This window comes from Bos taurus, chromosome 12 (genome assembly GCF_002263795.3).
Source record: "Bos taurus isolate L1 Dominette 01449 registration number 42190680 breed Hereford chromosome 12, ARS-UCD2.0, whole genome shotgun sequence".
In the NCBI taxonomy this organism is placed as follows: domain Eukaryota; kingdom Metazoa; phylum Chordata; class Mammalia; order Artiodactyla; family Bovidae; genus Bos; species Bos taurus.
In genome coordinates, this window is record NC_037339.1 from 15,457,666 (window position 1) to 15,481,873 (window position 24,208).

At 45.0% G+C, this 24,208-nt stretch overlaps 1 protein-coding gene and 2 non-coding genes across 3 annotated transcripts; all 3 read right to left on the reverse strand.

Annotated features, from left to right (window-relative positions):
- Positions 1-13,695: 13,695 nt before the first annotated feature.
- LOC112449173 (small nucleolar RNA SNORA31) lies at positions 13,696-13,823 on the reverse strand. Its single transcript, XR_003037659.1, has one exon. It is a non-coding gene; the product is annotated as a small nucleolar RNA SNORA31 (small nucleolar RNA).
- A 759-nt stretch (positions 13,824-14,582) lies between these two features.
- Positions 14,583-18,126, reverse strand: TPT1 (tumor protein, translationally-controlled 1). Its single transcript, NM_001014388.1, is given in 6 exon segments — positions 14,583-14,801; positions 15,570-15,686; positions 16,470-16,575; positions 16,935-17,125; positions 17,689-17,762; positions 17,998-18,126. Coding segments are annotated over 6 exon segments (519 nt in total). The 5' UTR covers positions 18,026-18,126; the 3' UTR covers positions 14,583-14,798.
- LOC112449172 (small nucleolar RNA SNORA31) lies at positions 14,871-15,002 on the reverse strand. The gene has a single exon (XR_003037658.1). It is a non-coding gene; the product is annotated as a small nucleolar RNA SNORA31 (small nucleolar RNA).
- Positions 18,127-24,208: the final 6,082 nt, after the last annotated feature.

A 24,208-nucleotide genomic window follows, 5' to 3' on the forward strand; every position in this document is an offset into this window, starting at 1 on the left:
TCTCTCTTATTTATTTTTTATTTATCATTTTTGGTTGCGCTGGATTTTCGTTGCCGTGGGAGGGCTTTCTCTAGTTGCAGCAAGCAGGAGCTACTCTTCATTGCAGTGCTTGGCTTCTCCTTGCGGTGGCTGCTCTTGTTGCAGAGCACGGGGCTCTAGGCTAGCAGACTTCAGTAGCTGTGGCTACAGGCTTAGTTGCTCTGTGGCATGTGGAATCCTCCCGGACCAGGGATCGAACCCATGTCCCCTGAATTGGCAGGCGGATTCTTATCCACTGGACCACCAGGGAAGTCCTCTTTTTTTTTAATATTAATGTTTTTCCTTGGCTCTCCAGGTGTTGGTTGTGACATGCAGGGTCTTTAGTTGTGACATGTGAACTGTTAGTTGCGGCACGTGGGATCTAGTTCCAGGGATCCAACCCAGGCCTCCTGCATTGGGAGGGAGGCATCTTAGCCACTGGACCACCAGGGAAGTCCCCATTCGTTGACTTTTGAGACTTCTTTCTACTCTGGTGCTTTATGTTTTGTTCCAGCAAGAGAGGGGAACTGTGAACTAGCTATGCTGATTGTCTGCTGTTTGGTTATCTAGAGAAGTCATTCCCTGCCCATAGTTCCTGCTATAAGACTGGTTCTTCAGCCCTAAGCTGGTGACAGAATCTCCAGAAGGACTTTTTAAATGTAGACATTCTGATTAAGCAGGTGTGGCGTTGGGCTCAGCTTGTAAAACATTGAATTCATTTAATGAATAACACATTCACACGAATCAAGGTTACAAAAAGTCCACAGTGAGGAGTCTCCTTCCTGGAGTGTTTCCGGTTTCCTTCCAGAGATTTCCTATCTTTGTGTATCCTTTGTGTGCTAAGTCGCTTCAGTTGTGTCTGACTCTTTGCGACCCTGTGGATTGTAGCCCACCAAGTTCCTCTATCCATGGGATTCTCCAGGCAAGAACACTGGAGTGGGTTGCCATGCCCTTCTCCAGGGGATCTTCCTGACCCAGGGGTCGAACCCATGTCTCTTAATAGTCTCCTGCATTGGCAGGCAGGTACTTTACCACTAGCACCGCATGAGAAGCCCTTTGTATCCTTTAGAGACATTCTACGCCCATACTAGCAAATAAGCTTTTTTTTTTTTCCTGAACACACTGTTCTGTACTTTGCTTTTTCACACAAAAATATTTTTTGAAGATTATTTCATAGCAGTACATGAAGACTTCTTCATTCTCATGATTGCATATCATTTCAATAAACAAATATTTCAACCTGCACAACACCTGCTGTGGGTGTGCATTCCCAAAATTCACCTGTGGAAATTCTAACCTCCAATGTGATGCTATTAGGAATAGGGCCATTGAGAAGTGATTAGGTCATAAGGGTGGACCCCTCATGAATAGGATTAGTGTCCTTATGAGAGACCCCAGAAAGCTCCCTCACCATCTTCTACCACGTGAGGACACAGTGAGAAGATGGCCATCTCCAAACCAGGCAGTGGGCCCTCAGCAGAACCCGATTATGCTCCAGCCTCCAGAACTGTCAGGAACAACTGTGCCATTCAAGCCCCCCGGTTTATGGTGCTTTGTCATAGGAGCCCACGTGGACTGAGACAATGCCATAATTTATTCAAACAGACCTCCATCACAATCACAAATGATACTTCAAAGAACAGCTTTCTATATACACTAGTTCATTTGCAGTGATTATATAAGTAGAATAAACTGCTAGAAAGGAAGGTCATGGTCAGTGGTTATGTGCATCTGTGATGTGATGTGTTAGTTTCGGGGCTGCTTATTTCTGTTGTGTGCAGCCTCCACAACAGAGGAATAGCACACTGTTCTATCTGCAATCTGATGGGTCAGAAAGAATTACTGTTGCTGTTTTTAGTCTCTAGGTTGTGTCCAACTCTTTTGTGCCCCCATGGACTGTAGCCCACCAGGCTCCTCTGTCCATGGGATTCTTCAGACAAGAATACTGGAGTGGGTTGCCATTTCCTTCTCCAGGGGATCTTCCTCACCCAGGAATCAAACCTGCATCTCTGCATTGGCAAGTGGGCTTTTTACTGAGCCACCAAGGAAACCCATCAGAAATAATATCAGAGTGCAGTTTTTACTTGTATTGCTTGTATTCTGAGTGAGGAGGAGTCTCTTTTCTGTGAACTCTCTGATTATACTCCTTGCCCATTTTCCTATAGAGTTGCTGTTCTTTTTCTATGAGTTTGCATGTTGGAAACAATTCTTCAAGACTTTCATACTCCAGTTTGGTCTGGATCTTCTGAGAAAAAAGCATATTAGGGTGTTCTTGTTTTTAATTGAAGTTTAGTTGATGTACAGTGTTACCTTAGTTTCAGGTGTACAGCAAAGTGGTTCATATATATTTTGTTCTTTTTCATATTTTTCCATATGGTTTATTACAAAATACTGAATATAGTTGCTGTGCTATATAGTAGGACTTTGTAGTTTATCTATTTTATGTTTGGTACATTGTATCTGCTAATCCCAAACTCCCAATTTATCCCTCCTCCTCCCCTTTCCCCTTTGGTAACCGTAAGTTTGTTTCCTATGTTTGTGAGCCTGTTTCTGTTTTGTATATAAATTCATTTGCATTATGTTTTAGATTCCTCATGTAATTGATACCATACAATGTCTGTCTCTGTCTGACTCACTTCACTCAGTATTATAATCTCTAGATCCATCCATGTTGCTGCAAATGGCCTTATTTCATTCTTTTTATGACTGAGTAGTATTCCACTGTGGAGAAGGAAATGGCAACCCACTCCAGTGCTCTTGCCTGGAGAATCCCAGGGACGGGGAGCCTGGTGGCTGCCGTCTATGGGGTCGCAGAGTCGGACACGACTGACGTGACTTAGCCTAGCCTAGTATCCCACTGTGTGTGTGTGTGTGTGTCTCTGTATACATACATGAATAGGTTGATAGATAGATAGACCACATCTTCTTTATCCATTTATCTGTCAGTGGACTTTTACTTTGCTTCCATATCGTGGCTATTGTAAATAGTGCTGCTATGAACATTGGAGTGCATGTAACTTTTTGAATTCAAGTTTTCTCCAATATATGCCCAGGAGTGGGATTCCTGGGTCATATAGTAACTCTGTTGTTAGAGTTCTAAGGAACCGCCATATGTGCTGTGTTGTGCTTAGTCGCTCAGTCACGTCCGACTCTTTGTGACCCTGTGGACTATAACCCTCCAGGCTCCTCTGTCCTTGGGGATTCTCCAGGCAAGAATACTGGAGTGGGTTGCCATGCCCTCCTCCAGGGGATCTTCTCAACCCAGGGATCAAACCGAGGTCTCGCACATTGCAGGCAGTTTCTTTACCATCTGAGCCACCAGGGAAGGCCCAGGAAACTGCCATACTGTTCTCTGTATTAGCTGCACCAATTTACATTCCCCACCAGAAGTGTAGGAGGGTTCTTTTTTCTCAACATTCTCTCCAGCATTTATTATTTGTAGACTTTTTAATGATGGCCATTCTGACCAGTTTGAGGTGATACCTCATTATAGTTTTTGTTTGCATTTCTCTAATAATTAGTGATGTTGAGCATCTTTTCATGTGCCTATTGGACCATCTGTATGTCTTCTTTGGAGAAATGTCTATTTAGGTCTTCTGCCCATTTTTTAATTTATTTATTTTAATTATTAAGCTATATGAGCTTTTTGTGTATTTTGGAAATTAATTCCTTATCTGTCACATTGTTTGCAAATATTTTCTCCCAGTCCATAGGTTGTTGTGTTTTCATTTTGTTTATGGTTTCCTTTGCTGTGCAAAAGCTTTTAATTTTGATTAAGCCTCATTTGTCTATTTTTGCTTTTATTTTTATTGCCTTGGGAGACTGACCTAAGGAAACATCAGTATAATTTATGTCAGAGAATGGTGTACCTATATTTTATTCTAGGAGTTTCATGGTGTCATGTCTTATATTTAAGTCTTTAAGCCATTTTGAGTTTATTTTTGTGTATCATGTGAAAGAGTGTTCTAACTTCACTGATTTACATGAGGCTGTCCAGCTTTCTGAGCACGACTCGCTGATGAGACTGTCTTTTCTCCATTGTATATTCTTGCCTCCTTTGTTGGAGATTAACTGACCATGGGTGTGTGGGCTTATTGTTTTTGTTTCTAATTCTGTTCCATTGAGCCATATGTCTGTTTTTGTACCAGTTCAATGCTGTTTTGATTACTATAGCTTTGTAATATTGTCTAGGAGGGTTATGCCTCCAGCTGTGTTCCTTTTGCTCATGATTACTTTGGCAATTCTGGGCCTTTTATGGTTCTCTATAAATTTTAGGATTATACATTCTAGTTCTGTGAAAAATGTCATGTAATTTGATAGAGATCACATTAAATCTGTAGATTACTTTGGGTAGGATGACCATTTTAACACAATTAATTCTTCCAGTCTCCAAGAGCATGAGATAGCTTTCCACTTCTCTGAATCATCTTCAAATTTGCAAGGAATATGTTTAAATAATAGACATCCTTGGAATGTAGAGACAGGGTATCCCTCTGAAGAGATTTGGAGATGTAGCTCCTCAGAGATACCTTAAACTAGAGATATCTTCCCATTTCCTGCAGAGACTTGCCTGCATTCCAGGTATGTAAGTAATGTGCTTATCCAAAGGGAAGGATGGGCAGATATGTTAGTAGCCTTGTAAGCTCCTAATGCTGTAGTGCACCCCACTGCAAGTGCTGGGACCGTCTGGCCCTCACCATGTCACTCTGTTGGGGGTGGGGGATGGGACCCAATGCAAGATGCTGCTCTGGCCACTGTTTTTGCTGTGAGTGGTAGACCATTATCTCTAACCTAGAGGTCTTGTGTCTTTTTAAGTATTTTACTTATTTATCTGGCTATGCTGAATCTTAGTTGCAGCATGCAAACTCTTAGTTGCAGCATGTGGAATCTACTTCCCGACCAGGGAGCAAACCCGGGCCCTTGCATTGTGAGTGCAGAGTCTTAGCCGCTGGACCCCCAGGGAAGTCTTTTCATAAAATGTACATGGAACTGTGGTAGGCTAACTTGTTAGCTTGAAAACAGGGAAAGTTTAAGATCCTCTTCAGTTTCCGACTTAATGTATAGAAACCCCTCTGTCTGTTATGTGGCATGCAGAGTTCCATCTGTATTTGGAAAAATCACACCAGGTAATTCTGAAGCACCACCAGGGAGGAGACAAGGGCGCTGCATTTTTCCGGATTCAGCAAAATGTGCATCTCCCACCGTGGGATCACTGGGACACAACCTGGGGATCCAGGATGGATAAGAAAAAGCCCGTCATGCAGCAGCCAATACAAAGAGCATAACCGTTAATTCCAGACACTAGGGGAAGCTAAGCATTCACACACGTGAGGTGCTCTGAAAAAGAAATATTTCACCATTAAGACAGAAGAGAAGCATTTTGCATTCTTTGCAATTAGGTACCTTCACCTTTGACTCCGTAAGGCACTGCTGGAACCAGCGGCTTGTGACGCAAGCACTTCAGCAAGAAGATACTGCTGTCCTACAGACCACACATTCTGGTCTGGTTATCCACTTTCCCAAACTTGGAGACTGCGTTTGAAAACAGGAGCCACACAGAGAAATTGAAAGCTCACTATTTACCCCATCAGCAAATCTGTACAGAATGCCATCGGCAAAGAAGGGAGACTGACAAAACCCCCTCCTTGATTTCAGGAACAACAGTGAAGCAAAGACAAGGAATTCAGTGACTTCAGTAAAGTGGAGGACAGTTACCTCACTGGAGCACGGAGGGTGGATGGAATGGTTGGAGGAATCAGTAAACTCTTCCAAGATAAAATGCAGTGAAATCTTCAAGAAAAGAACAAGACTTCCGTGCAGCAGGTCAGAATCACTCTGCCTGCGCTCCCCCTCGCAGCAGAGAGCGGATGGTAAAAAGAGGCAGGGAAGCTTGAACAGGTAAGCAAGTGGCCCAGCTGTGAAGGGTTTTGTACAGAATTTCATTATAAGTTTATATTGAAGGAAATGGTGGGTGGCTTCCTTAAAAAAACAGCTTTCCACTGGCATCTTCCCAAGCTCTACACCTATATGCAAAGTGCATGCGTGCATGCTGAGTCGCTTCCATCAGGTCCGACTCCGCAACTCTATGGATTGTAGCCCGCCAAGCTCCTCTGTCCATGGGATTCTCCAGGCAAGAATACTGGAGTGGGTTGCCATGCCCTTCTCCAGGGGATCTCCCCAAACAGGGATCAAACCTGCATCTCTTACGTTTCCTGAATTGGCAGGTGGGTTCTTTATCACTACAGCCACCTGAGAAGCCCCAGATACAAAGTAGAAAGAGTAAATGCAGTCCCCAGCTAGCAGGGTGTTTTTTTGTTTTTGTTTTTGTTTTACTGTAGATAACACTTTATTGAATAGTTGAAATTTGTTAAGAAGGTAGATCTTAAGTGTCCTCACCACAAAAAAATATGGTGACTCACCTGGCAATTTAGACACACCCGCTTGGTGAATAACCCTGTGGGAATTCTCTATCAGTCATTCCATCAAATGGGTCATTCTCACAGCCTTAGCTTTGACTGAGAAAAAAAAAAACAGAAGTTGGTCTGAAATGGGAAAACTGCTCAACCCCTAAAACCCCCCTGTTCTTTGTAGGCATCCACAGCTTTTCTCCCATCTTGGAGAAGAGCCAAATGTCAGGCTCCATCTGGTCAAAGCTCACACTTGCACTTTAGTGTACATGAGTGAATCTGAGTATATACTGGCCAGCTGCCTACTGTCTGCACAAGAGAACAAAATTCACTAGGACCAATAAGCCCCCTCCACTTCTGGCCATTTTACCCGGCTCCACCTGCCTGGTTACCAGCTTCCGAAAGAGCACACTCACCTCTCCCATCCCCCGAGGCATGAATGCAGGCAGATGGGGAGGGGGCGGAGGAAACTGCTTCAGGCACAGGCACCCTGAGGGGACAGGAGAGAACATCCGGCAAACTTAGTGCAGGATTTGTTTGCCTTTTATTTTATATTGGAGCATGTGCGTGCGTGCTCAGTTGCTAAGTCTGACTCTTGAGACCCTATGGGCTGTAGCCCTCTGTCCATGGGGATTCTCCAGGCAAGAATACTGGAGTGAGTTGCCATGCCCTCCTCCAGGGGATCTTCCCTACCCAGGGATCGAACTCGAATCTCCTGCAGGTGGACTTTTCACCACCGAACCACCTGGGAAGAGCCAGTTAACAATGTGACAGTTTCAGGTGCGCAGCAGAGCAACACAGCCATACATACACATGGATCCATTCTCCCCAGACTCCCCGCCCATCCAGGCTGCCATGTAACATTGAGCAGAGTTCCCTGTGCTCTACAGTAGGTCCTTGTTTATCATCCATTTTAAATTTATCAGAGTGTACACGTCAATCTCAAACTCACTAAGAAATAGCTAGGGCATTTGGCACGTCCCACAGGATACTGAGAGAGGAAGCTTAGCAATAGCTGGAAGGGGTTTTGCACAACTCTCCGCTCCATAAACCATAGGGCTAAATAACTCCCTCAGAAACACAAGCCTCCAGGATGCTCTTGGGATGCTAAAATCTCCGCTGCTCCCACATTCACACTCAACCCTCCTCCTCCCTTGTCTGTGGAGCAGGGAACAGGTGGCACATTACTTAACCAACTTTCAAAAGCTTAGTCACTTTGGCTTTTAATAGATGCCAGCAGTTGGTACTTGCCATCCTGCTATTACAGCAACAACCAAGGGTACTGCCACCCAGCCCGTGTTCCACCTGACAAAATCCATCCATGTGGCATCAATACAATGGAGGCTTTGGCAGGATGGGGTGCCGGCGAGGTGATGGAGAAAGATATTGTAACGCACCACACCAAGAGTTGTTGACTGGGCTTCCAATTTTGTGCTTGCCATCTGCTGATACACACCATTCCTTCTGTGTGGGGCAGGCACGAGGTGTATTTTCCTTTTAACTTCATCTGCAATAACTGTCACCCTTTCACCTGCCAGTTTTCCCCCCTAGGTTGAATATTAGTTTAGATATCTGACTCAAACTATAAATTGGCAGTTCTTGAGGGAGACTTCCAAATTACTCAAGAAGGAAATTACACATTTAGCTCTGTTTTGAATAGATGTCCACAAAATACCAACTTTCTCTGTGATTTGCCAAATTTCTACCAGCTGCTCAGGGAATGGTAGATTATGCACTTGGTGGAGTAATTTGATAACCCTGTCCTGTTGTCAAGACCATGGGCAAGCTGTGTTTGATAATAAGCTAGGGTTCTCCCGCTATCTTTAAACATGAGGAAAATCACCAAGTACACAACTGGATTTCTGGTGTCAAACTAAATGACAGAAACTCAGGACTAAGTAACATCTACTTGCTCTATGAGACTATTTAAAATACTGTAAACTTAAAAAAAAATTTTGTTTTAAATTAATTTCTATTAGAAAGTGAAAGTTGCTCAGTCGTGTCAGACTCTTTGTGACCCCATGGATATACAGTCCATGGAATTCTCTAGGCTAGAATACTGGAGTGGGTAGCCTTTCCCTTCTCCAGGGGATCTTCCCAACTCAGGGGTCGAACCCAGGCCTCCCGCATTGCAGGCAGATTCTTTACCAACTGAGCCACAAGGGAAACCCAAGAATACTGGAGTGGGTAACCTATCCCTTCTCCATTGGATCTTCCCGACCCAGGAATCGGACCAGGGTCTCCTGCATCACAGGTGGATTTTTTACCAACTGAGCTCCCAGGGAAGCTGCCGATTTCTATTATAGTTGATTTACAGTGTTGTTTCTGCTGTACAGCAAAGTGAGTCAGTTATACATATGGCTTCCCTTGTAGCTTCCTTGTAGCTTCCCTTGTATTCTTGCCTGGATAATCCCATGGAGAGGAGCCTGGCAGGCTAGTCCATGGGGTCGCAAAGAGTCAGACACGACTTGGTGACTAAACCACCACCACTCTTTTTTTAGATTCTGTCCCAACATGGGTAATTAGAATATTGAGTAGACTTCTCTGTGCTATACAGTAGGTTCTTAGTAGCTATTTTATGTCAATCCCAATCTCCCGATTTATTCTTCCTGGCCTTTCCCCCTGGTAACTGTAAGTTTGTTTTTTGCACCTGTGATTGTTTTGAAAATAAGTTCATTTACACCATTTTTAAAGATTCCACATATAAGCAAGGTCATGGTATTTGTCTATTAGTTCATTCAGTGTGATCATCTCTAGGTCCGTTCCTGTTGCTGCAAATGGCATTTCATTCTTTTTATGACTAATATTCCATCGTGTATGTATAGATACACACACATATACATATGACATCTTCTTTGTCCATTCACCCATGGATGGACATTTAGGTTCCTTCCATGTCTTTGCTATTGTAAATAGTGCTGCACTGGGGTGAACATATCTTTCCAAATTAGTTTTCTCTAGATATATGCCCAGGAGTGATATTGCTGGATCATAAAGTGAAAGTGAAGTCGCTCAGTCGTGTCCGACTCTTTGCGACCCCATAGACGGTAGCCTCCCAGGCTCCGCGGTCCATGGGATTTTCCAGGTAAGAATACTGGAGTGGCCTGCCATTTCCTTCTCCACGGGATCTTCCCAACCCAGGGATCGAACCCGGGTCTCCTGCATTGCAGACAGACGCTTTACTGCCTGAGCCACTAGGGAAGCACTGGATCATAAGGTAGCTCTAATTTTAGTTTTTTAAGAAATAGTGCAAATTTTTTTTAATTGTCTTGGCCACATTGCATAGCAATGTGGGATTTTAGTTTCCCAACCAGGGATCAAACCCTTGCTTCCTGCATTGGAAGTAGTCTTAACCACTGAACCACCAGGTAAGTTATAGTACCATAATCTCTTGACAGGTGATTGTGGCCTTAGCCCTCTCCCAGTGAGCTACTCCTTTGGATATTTGCTTCTTTCTATAACCTTTAACACTGCACTACTCTAAAGGAAAAGTCCTGGAGTAAAGGAGTTCAACATACGCAAGTGAGTTGCCTGGTATGAGTTCTCATTTCTCCTAAATGGTGAGTCATATATGCAAACGCACAGCTTACGGTGCTCCCCCTCCCTGCTCTACCTCAAAGCTCAGAAAAGTGCACCACGCATATATAAAGGAAAGCAGATGTCAGGTGTGCCCTGGAGCAGGAGTGGGGAGGTCATTGAAGGAAAAACCTCTGAGCAAGCAGTTACTTTGGAAAGAATCCCAACCCCTCCCCCAGGCCCATAGTTGGCATTTTTCTCACTAAGTTGTATGGACTCCTGCTAAAACCACATCCACTTGAGGCTTTCAGTGCATTTTTAGCAGCACAAATCCACAATGTGCTGTGCTTAGTCACTCAGTTGTGTCTGACTTTTTGTGACTCCATGGACTGTAGTGCTCCAGGCTCCTCTGTCCGTGGGGATTCTTCAGGTAAGAATACTGGAGTGGGTTGCCATTTCCTACTCCAGGGGATCTTTCCGATCCAGGGATTGAACCCAGGTCTCCTGCATTGCAGGCCGACTCTTGACCATCTGAGACACCAGGGAAGCCCTCAATGTACAAGCTCTCAAAAAATAAACTGGAACTTGCTGGTAGTTGAAAACATGCCCCCACAGTATCGGAAATCTGCTTTGGACAGCCAACAAGCATGCAGTCCACCAAACCACCACTGAACCAAAGGATGGACCTGAAGGACTTCAATCATTTTAAACTATCTGCAAAATCTATCAAGATGGCTGTCACAGCAGCTGCTTTAATTCAGTGAAAGGTGCATAGCATCTTTTTCTTGTGTATGCTAAAGTCCTTTAGTCAAGGACTTTTCCTTTGGAATAATACAATGTTAAAGGTTATAAAAAGAACCAAATATCCCAAGTAGCGCACATTTTTATACAGTATCAAAAGAAAACTTTTTCAATGCAGTGATTTTTAAGTATCCTCCACAACCCCAGAGGGTCATAAATCTAGCCCCAAAGCAGCAAGTTGGGCCCTCAGTTCTTATGGACAAAGTCTGTGGTAACAGGCACCAATTGCCACAAAATGAGCTTTTGCAAGAAAAGGCTTGTGGCCCATGAGGGGGTCATTAGCCAGACTTTTCTCATAGAATTAAGAGTTGTATGGTATGACCTAAATGCAAGTCACCAGTCAGTAGGATGTCGTGTCAGTTAATTCAAGTCCCCTGGTTTACATTCTGTTACTGAGAGGGTTCTGGCTGCTAGCCCAGGTCGCAGCTCCAAGCACACGCATGCAGATGGTCAGAACTTTACAAGGAGGCTTTGTTTTCAGGATTGTTTTCAAGTTGGTTGAGATTTTTGCTGCTCTTCTTGGTTTTGCCAGTGTAGTTGTAGTTATTGGTTAAACCCTAAACCCTGCAGTTCAGATGGAACTTACATCAATGCAATGTTTACCAGTGACCTACTTAGGTTATTTTTAATATTTATATGGCTGCTCTGGGTCTTAGTTTCAACATGTGGGATCTTTAGTTGTGGCATTCGAACTCCCATAAGACGTCTGGGCCACCAGGGAAGCCCACTATGTACAAGCTCTCAAAAAATAAATTAGAATTTGCTGGTAGTTGAAAACATGCCCTCACAGTAGTGGTGACGCCACTTACGGGATCAGCTTCCCTGACCACGGATCGAATCCAGGCCCCTGCATTGGGAGTGGGGTCAGCCACTGGAGCACCAGAGAAGTCCCCCAATTAGATTTTAAGAAAATCATGTCTAATGGCTTCAATGAGTTCCTTACGTATCTATAGTTTAAGCAGAGGCACACGTAATAAGAACATGTACTCCTTGAATGATTACATCTCACGGGCAACGTGCTGCCCATGAGTTTGCTCTTCTCTTGAGCCAATCTCAAGTTTTCTTCCCTACAGCTGAAACCCACCCCCTGCCAAGTCTACCATTCTGTCACCTTACTTGACTCATTTACAACAGGCAACCCTGTGGACTTGCTCCTTCCCAAAATGGGTGTCCACTGGGCCTCCAGGCGGCCTCTCCCTTGGTTTTCCTACATCAAAGGCAGTTCCCTCATAATCACTTTGTAGGTTTTTCATGTTGACCAGTCTCCACGTTGGAGGGCTGAGTCCATCCCATCTAGGTGACCTCACTCCGTGTTTTAGCTTCAAATATCATGCATTTGTCCCAGCAGACATCCTTCTAGACAACTTTGCTTTTAGAAAAGACATAGCTACACTAGTACCTGATTCCACAAATCGAACAAAATCCAGAGAAAATTTCTTCTATAGAAAAAATAGGTTACAACTGAAAACAGCATTCAGCATTTCTTTTGCAGTGAGCCCTCAAGAGACAGCATGCACCCCACAACTACACTCAGCATCTCTGTATCAAGCTGCCATAGCGCTGATATATGAGCATCTGTGCTTATCTCAATTTATTCTATGCATCCATTAACAAGATGCAGCTGCCCTGAGTTTACTGCTTTGCTTTATACCATTTCTGCTCTAAGAAAGGTTTCATAGGAAGGCCCTACTTCAGAGCATGGGAAACCTGTATCTCTGGACAAATTCTCCAGCTCTCTTTCTGATTCACCTGAGTCAGCGTCCCAGTCTAGCCTGTTCAAAACTGAACCCTTGATTTCCTGTACGGTCTTCCCTGTGTTAACTCCTTTCTTCCAGATGATCAGGACAAGACACTTGCCATCCCCCTTGTATCTTTCACCTCATTCAACACCTTAGCAAATCCTCTTCTCTAACTTCGAATCACCTGTCCAACTACCACCTTAGACTAAGCCACTCTCTCATATTGTTCATCACTGTTCTCTTTGCTTTTACCTGGCCACCCAGCACCCAAAATGACCCTTTAGATCAGATCACATCACCCTGCCACACAAAGCCCTCTTGGGGCTTCGGTGTGATTTGGTTTCTTTTCCTGTGCACTTCCTTCTCTAGCTCAGGTCCTCCTGCTATCTTGGGCCCAGCATCCCGGCCACCTTGTCCCCTGAACCTGTCAACCACACTCTACTTCAATTTACTACTCTTTTGCCTGGCATGCTTTGCTCCCAGATACCCACATAATCTCCTTCCTTTTCAGCTTCCTCTTACTAGACAGTGACACAAAACACATGCCTTCTGATGTGTACAGGAAGTAGCTACCACCTGTTAGCCTCGCAGTTATCTTGACCCAGATGACACTAACTAGAAAACGATCCAAAATAAGCCTTCTTAGGCAACTCCAGTATTCTTGCCTGGAAAGCCCCATGGACAGAGGAGCCTGGTGGGCTACAGTCCACGGGGTCGCAGAGTTGGACACAACTGAGCTACTAATAGCAACCCACTCCAGTACTCGTGCCTGGAAAATCCCATGGGCAGAGGAGCCTGGTAGGCTGCAGTCCGTGGGGTCTCGAAGAGTCAGACACAATTGAGCGACTTCACTTTCACAGGCAACTACTTGGCCTCTCTTCACTCCTAGTCTCTGTATTGCTATTCCTTTCAGCCTTCTGCATGCAAGCTCACGCTATCAGGTCACAGCTTATGCTACTTCTCCCACTGTCTTGTCACCTTCATAGCACTGACCCCTGCCTGAACATTCTCCCACTAGTTTCAGAGGTGAGTGGTCTCCTGTATCACTGGCATGTTGTCTACACTATTTACAATAGAATGTCTAAAACTGCCTTCAGCATGACTGCGGTTTCCAAACAATCATTTGGACTGCCACCAGGGGGCACTACCAACCTGAGGCCCTGCACCATCCCATGGACTCCTTGTGTCCCTTGCTTGTAGGGTTCCAAGTTTGGCCCTGTGTTCCCCCATTCAATCTGGGCTGCCACAATCAGACAGGCAGAAAGCGCGAGGATGTTTTTCTTGCATCTGTAGTGTAAACCTTAGCAGACAGTAACTGCTTCAGGTCTGTCAAATAGATGCGTTTTCATATTCTGATGCCCACACCTTTTTACAGATAAAACAGAGCATTTGCTTTTCTCTCTGCCCACCACCTACTCCACAGTCCATTTATAATTTCATCTTTTAAAACAATGGCCCATAAATCTTTCCTATAAAGGGCCATGTGGGTACCTCAAGGCTTGCAGGCGGCCTTTAGATCTGTCACTAATATTTTCTAGCAATGTCAGAACCAGCCAATACCACCCAATACAGGGCATGGTAGTGTCCTAGTAAAACTGGACACAAACTTTATTTTTTTCATGTCCCATAAGCTATTGTGAACCACTTAAAAAATATAAGCACCACCTTAGCCACAAAACAGGTGGTGGGCGAGCCAGTCTGTCAACCCTGTTCCAAGGAGTTTGACAAAATATTCCAGACGTCTAGGTTTCTCTAGAACTCAGCTCTAAAATAAGCTCAGACAGTACTTGGCTTCCAACTGTGTTAGTCTCTCTTTATTCTTTTGTAAACTCTTCCAGATAACCACTTCCATTTGTAGGTGATGAAACGTGTGAGCAATCCACTTCAAATGCTGGCTGGCACTGTCATGAGCATGGTCTTTCCCTTTACTCCAAACTCAGTTACTTCTGACTCTTGTATAGTCCAAGTCCCGGAAGTGGTTTCACTGTAGACGTTATCTGAAGGTGCTTTCTAGTGGTAGGCTACAACCAGACTCTAGCTGCTCCAGGAAGGCTACAAGGATGGATTTAGATATGACATATTAAACTAAGAGGCATTCTTTCCAATGAGTTTAAATGCGTTTTATTTTTAGACAACCTACATGACACGTTTTCTCAAAAACAATGCCTCCGCTCCAAATAAATCAACGTTCAAAACAAATGAAGAGCTCGAGATGACATCAGTCCCATCTGTCTAAGTCCTGGTGTTGTGTGGATGAAAAGCAGTAGCCAGCCAGTTATGACGACAGGTGATTGATCCAAAGTAACTGCCAACTTTGTTACTAGGAAAACAAGGGAAGAGGCCATTAACACACCTTTCTGGCATGAAAGTATCTCAGTTTCTAGGCTTCAGATGTACTCCCCTATTCAATCCGAGCTGCCACACACACGGACAGACAGAAAGCGCGGGGATGTTGCTTTTGCATCCTAGTGCAAACCAAAGGAACAACTGCAGATTGTTCAAGGTCTATCAGTGGATGCAGAACCATCCTTACAAATCAGAGAAGTCGTTCTGAGAAGGCCCACCCACCCTATTCCAACAGAAACCTCACACATTCTTTGAATAATCCCTTTGGCAAAACATCTGTACTGTCCTTTGACATTTCTGGTCACTGCTGCCCCTGATCCTGTTTAGGGTAGATTGTTTTTGCACCAAGCAGCTTGTGGATTTCAGTTTCCCAACCTGGGACTAAACCCCAGCCCTTGGCAGTAGCAGCCCAGAGTCCTAACCACTGGACCACCAGGGAATTCCCTAGCATAGCCTTAAATTTATTTTACTCCTAATTTACATGGAAGCTACTGAAAGCCAAGATAAGTGAGTGTCTTCATTTCTCCTTTAGCAGTTCCTTGCGCAGCAGATATTCATTTAATTTTACTAAAGCAACTGGCCATCGGGTCAGCAGCCTGCTCTAAAATTGTATTTACTAAAAGCTAGTAACATCATGGCCTTCCCAACCAGCCCCCAATTATCATTAAGTGGTTTATTTGCTAAAAGGTTGTAATACCTCCATTTTTACATGACTGATTTCAACACACTTCTTTATACTTACACATTTTTCCATCTCTAAACCATCCTTAAAGAAAATCATATATGGGGTTACACCATCCTCACGGTAGTCCAGCAGAGCAACCATGCCATCTGGATTCATGTTTTCACCAATAAAGAACTTAGGAAGCAAACAAATACCCAGAGTTAGATTATACAGGACTGCATTGTATCAAAACACACAAAAAAATGAAAGGATTCAGAACACCAATATCTAATCGAGGCACTATTTAGTCAGCAACTAATGAGTTCTAATGAGGAAGAAAATGCTCACTAATCAAACTTCGGGTCATGCAAAGTACTAATAATCAAATGTTAAGAGTTCAGAGCAATCCAGGGACACTGAGCTCCCTGGAAACCTAACCCCACACATCTCAGTCTAAACCCTACAAACAAGGCTGTTTACATAGTCAAGCACAGAGAACACAAGGCCCCCAATGAGAAGAGCACATCACATGAGAAGTTATCGTATGGCCAGAGGATGTGTGAAACTGGAAAATCCAAAGAGCCAGGTTGTGTCAGTAAAACAAAGTCACTGGAGCTTCTCAATAGGACAAGCTCAGATCAGAAAGGGCTTCAGTGGCAACAAGACATACTGGTGTTGCAAAAAGAAAACCAGAAGACTACTTCAGAGTACACAAGTAATTCCAAACAACTGGGAAATGTTGAGTCGAATAAGATTTTGGAAGCAGAAGACAAGATCTGGAAACATGCTTGCTTAGGAGCAGAGAAGGCAACTCCCTACAGCCCAGACTGCTGAAGTAAAATCTGTCCAGTATTTAAACTGCTCAGAACACAGAAAAATAACTCCAACTTAATTACATCAGAGGCTCATCAAGTAACTCATGTTTTGCTCAGTTAAAATTATACAATCCTTTGATCCAAATATTTTAAAGTTATTTACCTGATAGTTTTTGAAATTAGCAAGGATGTGCTTGATTTGTTCTGCAGCCCCTGTCATAAAAGGTTTTACTCTTTCTGGTCTCTGTTCTTCAAGTTTCCCTTTGATTCTAAAACATATTGACATATTAATCAGTTCTGAGTGAAGTTTCCATTCAGTAAAAATTCCAAACTGAAACCAGCAAAATATCACGGGGATTACACTCACTCATAGGAGGGATGTTTTAAGACTTCCTAACTTTGAATTTCACCTCAGCTTATTCTGTACCAAAGGACTATTCTAAAAAAAGTAAAACCACACTGCACCCTCCAGTATCCTCATATTTATAGAAAAGCAGCCCCCCTTCTGAGCTCATCAATAGAAAAAAGCCTTTGACAAGCACGCCTGCTGTTAAAAATCTCAAAGCAAGTCAACCCCTAAATTCTACAGGATTTTCATACATCAATTGGGTGTGTCAGTATCACTTACGACTTCATGTAATCTTTGATGTACTTCTTGTAGGCTTCTTTTGTGAAGCTGGTTTCCTGCAAGTGATGGTTCATGACAATATCGACACCAGTGATTACTGTGCTTTCGGTACCTTCGCCCTCGGGGCCTTCAGCGGAGGCATTTCCACCAATGAGCGAGTCATCGATGTTACCCTCTGTCCTACTGACCATCTGCATTAAGAAAAAGTTTAGTCGCTAACATATCCTCGATCTTACCATAAACGCATCGAAAAATCTACGCTGGCAGCTCTTTCATCAGTCATCCCTCAACACTTAGTTCTCGTTGAAAACCATGAACACTACGGGGCGGGGGGGAAATCTATGCCCTTCGTTTTCCTGAAACATCTCAGTTCAACAACTCTTCGTTGGCCCAAACGAAAAAAGGGTCATTTACAACACAGTGCAAATTTTGCATGGGCTGTCGGGTTGCTGAGCAAAGAAAAACCGTGCAGACGCTAAAACGCTTGGGTCGCCCAAACCGGAGATAACCTGTCTGTCCCGGACCGCCTGGGAGGATGGGCGTCGAAGTGGCGGACCTATTTCCAGGCTCAGCTCCGCCTCCAGTTTTCTAGAAAAACCCGAGCCCGGAAAGAGAGTCTCCTCCGCCAGGAGGCAACGGGGAGGATTGCACAACCTCGGGCGGGGGAGCGGCGGAAACCCGAGCCCGCCCGGCCTCGCCTCCCCCCTGCGCCGCAGCCACGGCCCCGGCCCCGGCCCCGGCCCGGCCGACTCACCTTCCCCTCCACCTCCAGACACAGCCCGTCCGCGACCTCCCGGATCTTGTAGATGTCGGAGAACATCTCGTCATCTGCTCGGGAACACAGACCCGCCCGTCACGAGGCGCCCGCGGCCCGAGCTGGCGCCATTTCCCGCGCCGCGCCGCCCCTCCCCGGGCGCCCCGGGCCCCGGCGCGCGCCCCCAAGGAGCGCCCCTCAGACCCACGACAGCGGCGGCGGCGGCAGCGGCGCCCGACCTCCCGCCTCCACCCATATGCCGCCGCGTGCCCTGCGCGCCGTGTGAGGGGCAGTGCAGTCCCGACTCACGGCTAATGAGGTCCCGGTAGATGATCATGATGGCGACTGGAGGGAGGCGACAGCGGCGCTGGCTTAGCAGGAGCCCGGAGCTCAGGGCGAGCGCAGTGCGGCCAGAGCGGCGCTCGGGGGGAGGGGGGAGCGGGCGGAAAAGGCCGACTCTGCCGCTCCCCGACCTCATATAGAGGGCACGTCCCCCTACGTCATCGCGCGCGGCGCCTCCGGAAGCGCCGCGAGCGGTGACGCATCACGCAGAGCTGCGCGAGGGGCGGGGCCGCAGCGCTCGCTGTGGGGGGAGGGGAGGGGCGCATCCGGGGACTTGGCCCCGGGGTACAAGGCCACGCGTTCCCCCCGGGCTCGCCGGGCGGTCCTGGGAAAGGGGAAGGCAGAGGAGGGGGTGGGGCGGAGGGAAAATGCCTGATGGCGCAAGGGAGAGGAATGGTAGGTGAGGAGCGCACGGGAGGAGGGAAGAGGAAGGCGCTCCCCGGCCCTGAGTGGTGGAGGCGGCGCCTCAGGGTTGGCCCTGGTAGGTGCCAGGCCCGGGTGGGGCTTAGATGAAATCTCAAGTTTCCGCCCCAGGCCTAGTGCCGCGCAAGCTCCGGCTGTTTCTGGGAACTGACATCGTCAGCTGCTGTGAAGGACTTTGCGTTTACGGAGGGTTCCCTTGACGATGAGGGCTGAGGACTTGGCTTGTGACCAGCCCCTGTGATCTCCGAGGACCTTACAGAACTTTTCAGCGCTTGTCCCAGGGCTGCCCCACTTCGAGTTTCCGGATTCCTTTGTGGGGCGGAGCCAGGTCCGGTCTGTGGGACCCACTTCGGCCTGCCAGCCCCCTGGGAATGATCGTGGGGGGCGTAGAGTCTGCAAGGGGGCTTGAGAAGGAAGGAAACTGTCAAGGAAGTTTGCACAGCTTTCCTATCTCTCAGTTTGGTCGCGTGTTTGAAAGCTTGTGGTTCCTAAGGCAGCTAAAGAATCTTCCTGTTTCTGTTTTGCGCTTAGTCTAGAATTAAGGCCTTTGAAAAAAAGGATGTGTTGTCACATTAAAGTGTAGTTGAAATAAATTAATTTAAAAAATAAAAATAAAGTGTAGTTGAGATAATAACCCAGGAGCTAGAAGGTAAACATATAAAGAAGGAGCTTTCCACCTGCCCAAATTTTATTTGGACTTTAGACTCAGTTACTCGGTACTAAAAAAAAAAAAAAAAAAAACCGGTTTAGTGACATCTTTGGTTTAAAGGCAAATGAGTATGAAACCGGAGAGATTCTTCCATTCCACAAATATATTTGTGCTCTGCTGTGTCCCTAGCACAGAGGTCCCAATTGTGAACAAGTTAAATCCAGTTCAATCCTCACAGAAAACTTCATTCTGGTAAATAAAAAATCAGACAGTTGTAATAACAAACTTCCCCATATGCACCAATAAAGCATTCCACAGAATAAGGGAGGGCAACTGTTGCAAAAGAGTAGGTAGGGCACAAGTCAGTGATGGAGGAGTCAAAAGGAGCCGGGAAAAGGGATCCTCCCTGGAAGAAGGGGTCTGGGGCTGTACTGGACACCCTCAGGGGACCCTGCAGATACCTGAAAAAAAGCTAAAACTGGAATGAAGGGGATTTGAAAACAAATGGACGTCTTCTGATAAATGGTCCACTAAGGATCGCTGAAACCTCTTGATTATTTCTGAGATGTGTGAATGGAACATTATTATCCCAGGCATAGCACAAGTTAATTATTTTCCTCAACTTTAACTTTTCAAGTTATTCAGAACCATTCCCATCACTCATACAGTACTGTCAAACATTTTTCCCTCTACTCCTTTTCTGGTTTTATGTCCAATTAAAAACGTCCCCCCTCAAGTTTTGTAAGACAGCCACAGTGAAAAAGAGAACTGAAGAGATTAGAATCAAAGCACCCTAGCCTGAAATCTTGGGTTTATCTGGTACTTGTCCTGTGGCTTTGGGAAAGTCAGACTCCCTAAGTCTGAGCATAGAATGCAATTTCTATGAGTTAAAAGAGTTCGGGGAAGTTAAATAAGATAATGAAAAATGACTAGCATCCTCAATAGGTTATCAGTAAATATTGGTTGAACTTGGGTGCATAATTCTTTCCAATTTTATTACTTTTCAAAATACTCCTGAAACTATTCCATTAACCCTATTTTATTTGGAAATATCTGGAGGATTTAGTGGATGTATACTGTACTAAAAGGATTCCTAGGTGACTCTATCAAGAATCTGCCTGCCAATGCAGGAGACACGGGTTAGATTCCTGAGTTGGGAAGATCCCCTGGAGCAGGAAATGGCAACCAACTCCAGAATTTTTGCTGGAAAAATCCCATGGATAGAAAAATCCCTGGCAGTCTTCAGGGTCGCAGAGTCTAACCCTACTGAGTGACTGAGCACACATACTGTGCTAAAGACATTCTTCTATTAACTCACAACAGTCATAGTGGATTCCTGAAAGAATTCAACTTGTGTCCATAAAAGATTTCAATCTCAGGGTCATATTTGGTCATATTTGGACTTCCCTCGTGGCTCAGATGGTAAAGCGTCTGCCTACAATGCGGGAGACCCTGGTTCAGGAAGATCCCCTGGAGAAGGAAATGGCAACCCACGCCAGTATTCTTGCTTGGAAAATCCCATGAACGGAGGAGCTTGGTAAACTATAGTCTGTCTGTGGGGTCACAAAGAGTCGGACACGACTGAGTGACTTCACTTTCACTTTCATATTTGGTTCAGTTCAGGTCAGGTCAGTCGCTCAGTCATGTCTGACTCTTTGGGACCCCATGAATTGCAGCACGCCAGGCCTCCCTGTCCAACACCAACTCCCGGAGTTCACTCAAACTCAGTGTCCATCGAGTCAATGATGCCATCCAGCCATCTCATCCTCTGTCGTCCCCTTCTCCTCCTGCCCCCAATCCCTCCCAGCATCAGAGTCTTTTCCAGTGAGTCAACTCTTCTCATGAGGTGGCCAAAGTACTGGAGTTTCAGCTTTAGCATCATTGCCTCCAAAGAAATCCCAGGGCTGATCTCCTTTAGAATGGACTGGTTGGATCTCCTTGCAGTCCAAGGGACTCTCAAGAGTCTTCTCCAACACCACAGTTCAAAAGCATCAATTCTTATTTGGTAGGTGGTCATGTATGGATGTGAGAGTCGGACTGTGAAGAAGGCTGAGCACTGAAAAATTGATGCTGATTTAAATTTCATATTTTCTAAACTCCATCTTATGGTCTACAAAATCTGTGTTGTACTTTGAAAATATCTGCTTAGAACACCAATGATACCAATAGTTTTGAGAAGATTAGGCACCACTTACAAGCCACTGACAAAACTGTGAGGATCTGACTTTTATTCCAGCTAATTGGCTTTTACTTAGGCATCATTTGAATGTTCTTATTACATTTCATTCCTTACAGCAGTGATTTCTAACAAATCTAAGATTGTCCCAAATTTTATAGTTTGGCATCTCTTGCAATTAAAGATATTTCAAAGACAATGTCTTTTGATCTCTTTACACAAGTACTCACATGAAAAAAGCAGCTCACAGGGTCCTCATTTTTTAGCTAGGGATTGACTACTTGGCTTAAGCACATAAGAGTTTATTCTCTCTTATTAAAAAAAAAATCAAGGGTATTGACAAAAAAAAATGCAGAACCTGAAATTTAAGAATTAGGTTTTACTTGGCAAACTAAAGTGAGAACTTAAGCCTGGGACACAACCTCTCATATAGCTCTGACAGTCTGCTCCAAAGAAGTAAGGGAGAAGCCAGGATCAGTTCAGTTCAGTCGCTCAGTTGTGTCCGATTCTTTGCAACCCCATGGCCTGCAGCACGCCAGGCTTCCCTGTCCATCACCAACTCCTGGAGTTTGCTCAAACTCATGTCCATCAAGTCGGTGATGCCATTGAACCATCTCATCCTCCTGGCATTTCACGTGATGTATTCTGCATGTAAGTTAAATAAGCAGGACACAGGATAGGTAGGAGTTCTTGCAACAAAGACCAGGTAGTGGGAATATCAAAAGATTAGTGTTAGCTAAAGATAACCAAGTATCTCAAGTTAAGGAAAGTGGAGCTTTTGTTTTTATGGGAAAGCTCACTTTCCCCTTATCCTCCTGCCTTCAATCTTTCCCAGAATCAGGGTCTTTTCAAAGGAGTCAGTTCTTCCCATCAGGTGGCCAAAGTACTGGAGCTTCTGCTTCAGCACTGGTCCTTCCAATAAATATGCAGGACTGATTTCCTTTAGGATTGACTGATTTGGTCTTTTTACAGGCCAAAGGACTCTCAAGAGTCTTCTCCAACACCACAATTCAAAAGCATCAATTCTTTGGCACTCAGCCTTCTTTATAGTCCAACTCTCACATTCATACATGACCACTGGAAAAACCATAGCCTTGACTAGATGAACCTTTGTCAGCAAAGTAATGTCTCTGCTTTTTAATATGTGGTCTAGGTTGGTCATAGCTTTTCTTCCAAGGAGCCAGCATCTTTTAATTTCATGACTGCAGTCACCATCTGCAATGATTTTGGAGCCCAAGAAAATAAAGTCTGTCTGTTTTCACTATTTCCCCATCTATTTGCCATGAAGTGATGGGACCAGATGCCATGATCTTAGTTTTCTGAATGTTGAGTTTTAAGCCAGCTTTTTCATTCTCCTCTTTCACTTTCATCAAGAGGCTCTTTAGTTCTTCACTTTCTGCCATAAGGGTGGTGTCATCTGCATATCTGAGATTATTGATATTTCTCCGGGCAATCTTGATTCCAGCTTGTGCTTCATCCAGCCCTGCATTTCACGTGATGTACTCTGCATATAAGTTAAATAAGCAGGAGCCAGGATAGATAGGAGTTCTTGGAACAAAGACCAGGTAGTAGGAACATCAAAAGATTAATGTTAGCTAAAGATAACCAAGTATCTCAAGTTAAGGCAAGGAGCTTTTGTTTGTATGGGAAGATGCAAGAGTCTGGGTTCACTGAAATCATACCTCACCTATCTGGGGCCATTCGCCTGCTTTCTCATCCTGAGTCTCCATGGGGTATATCATTGGGTGGGACGGTGGTAGGAGGCGGGGTGGTGCTGCTGCTGCAGTGGCTGAGGGCTTGACAGCTGTTTGTCTCCATTCTGAGTTCACTCCAGGTTCACTGTCCAAGGTGGCTCTAGTGGCTTGATGACTGCAGCATCCTTTGATTACTGATGTGGCAGGCAACATTTTTTCATTGTTGAGGGGTGCAGTCAGACTGAAATTATGAAGCCATGGTGGCTTCATAGGCATCGCAGACCCAGGCTCTTCCTTTCTTCTCCATCATCCATATAGTCTATAATAGGTGCTGGAATTCCAGCCATCACACCCATCTTGCAGGCAGCCAGTAGAGAGGAATGGCCACAGGAGTACATCCTATCTTATGTTTCTTTGCTTTAGGGCGGAACTGTCCAAAAGAACTTTATGTGACAATGGAACTGTTCTGTATCTGCTGTGTCCAACACCACAGCCACTAGACCACAAGGGCACTTGAACTGTGGCTTGTGTGACTATGCAACTGCATATTTACTTCTGTTTCACTTTAATTAAGTGTAAGTATCCATGGCTAGTAACTTTATTGGGCCACAGAGTTCTATAGTGAAAGCTCTGTGAGGTGAGGGACATCATTTTGCTAACCCCAGCTATCAGAACAGAGCCTCACTTGATAATTCTTGATGAATAAATGGATGAGATGAAGCTTTCTTCATTTCTCTCTTTTTATAAATCATTTGTTTATTTTTGGCTGTGCTGGGTCTTCGTGGCTGTGCACAGGCTTTCTCTAGTTGCAGCGATCGGGGGCTACTCTCTAGTTTTGGTTCATGGGCTTCTCGTTGCGATGGCTCTTCCCGCGGGGAAGCACCGGCCCTAGGTGTGCGGGCTTCAGTAGTTGTGGCCTGTGGGCTCAGTAGCTGTAGCTCACAGGCTCAGTTATTTGTGGTTCATGGGCTTAGTTGCTCCACAGCCTGTGGCACCAGGGGTGGAACCAATATCCCCTGCACTGCAGGGCGGATTCTTAACCACTGGACCACCAGGGAAACCTTTCTTCATTTCTCTTAATTAGATTACGGCTAATTCCATTTCAGTTAATTAATTGGATTTTGCATATGTCCAAAACCTGGTATCACAGTGCTTTTCAAACTGAGAATTGAGAAACAATTTAGTGAGTAGTGGCCAACTTTATTAAAAATGAAATAAGATACAAAAGAAAAGAGA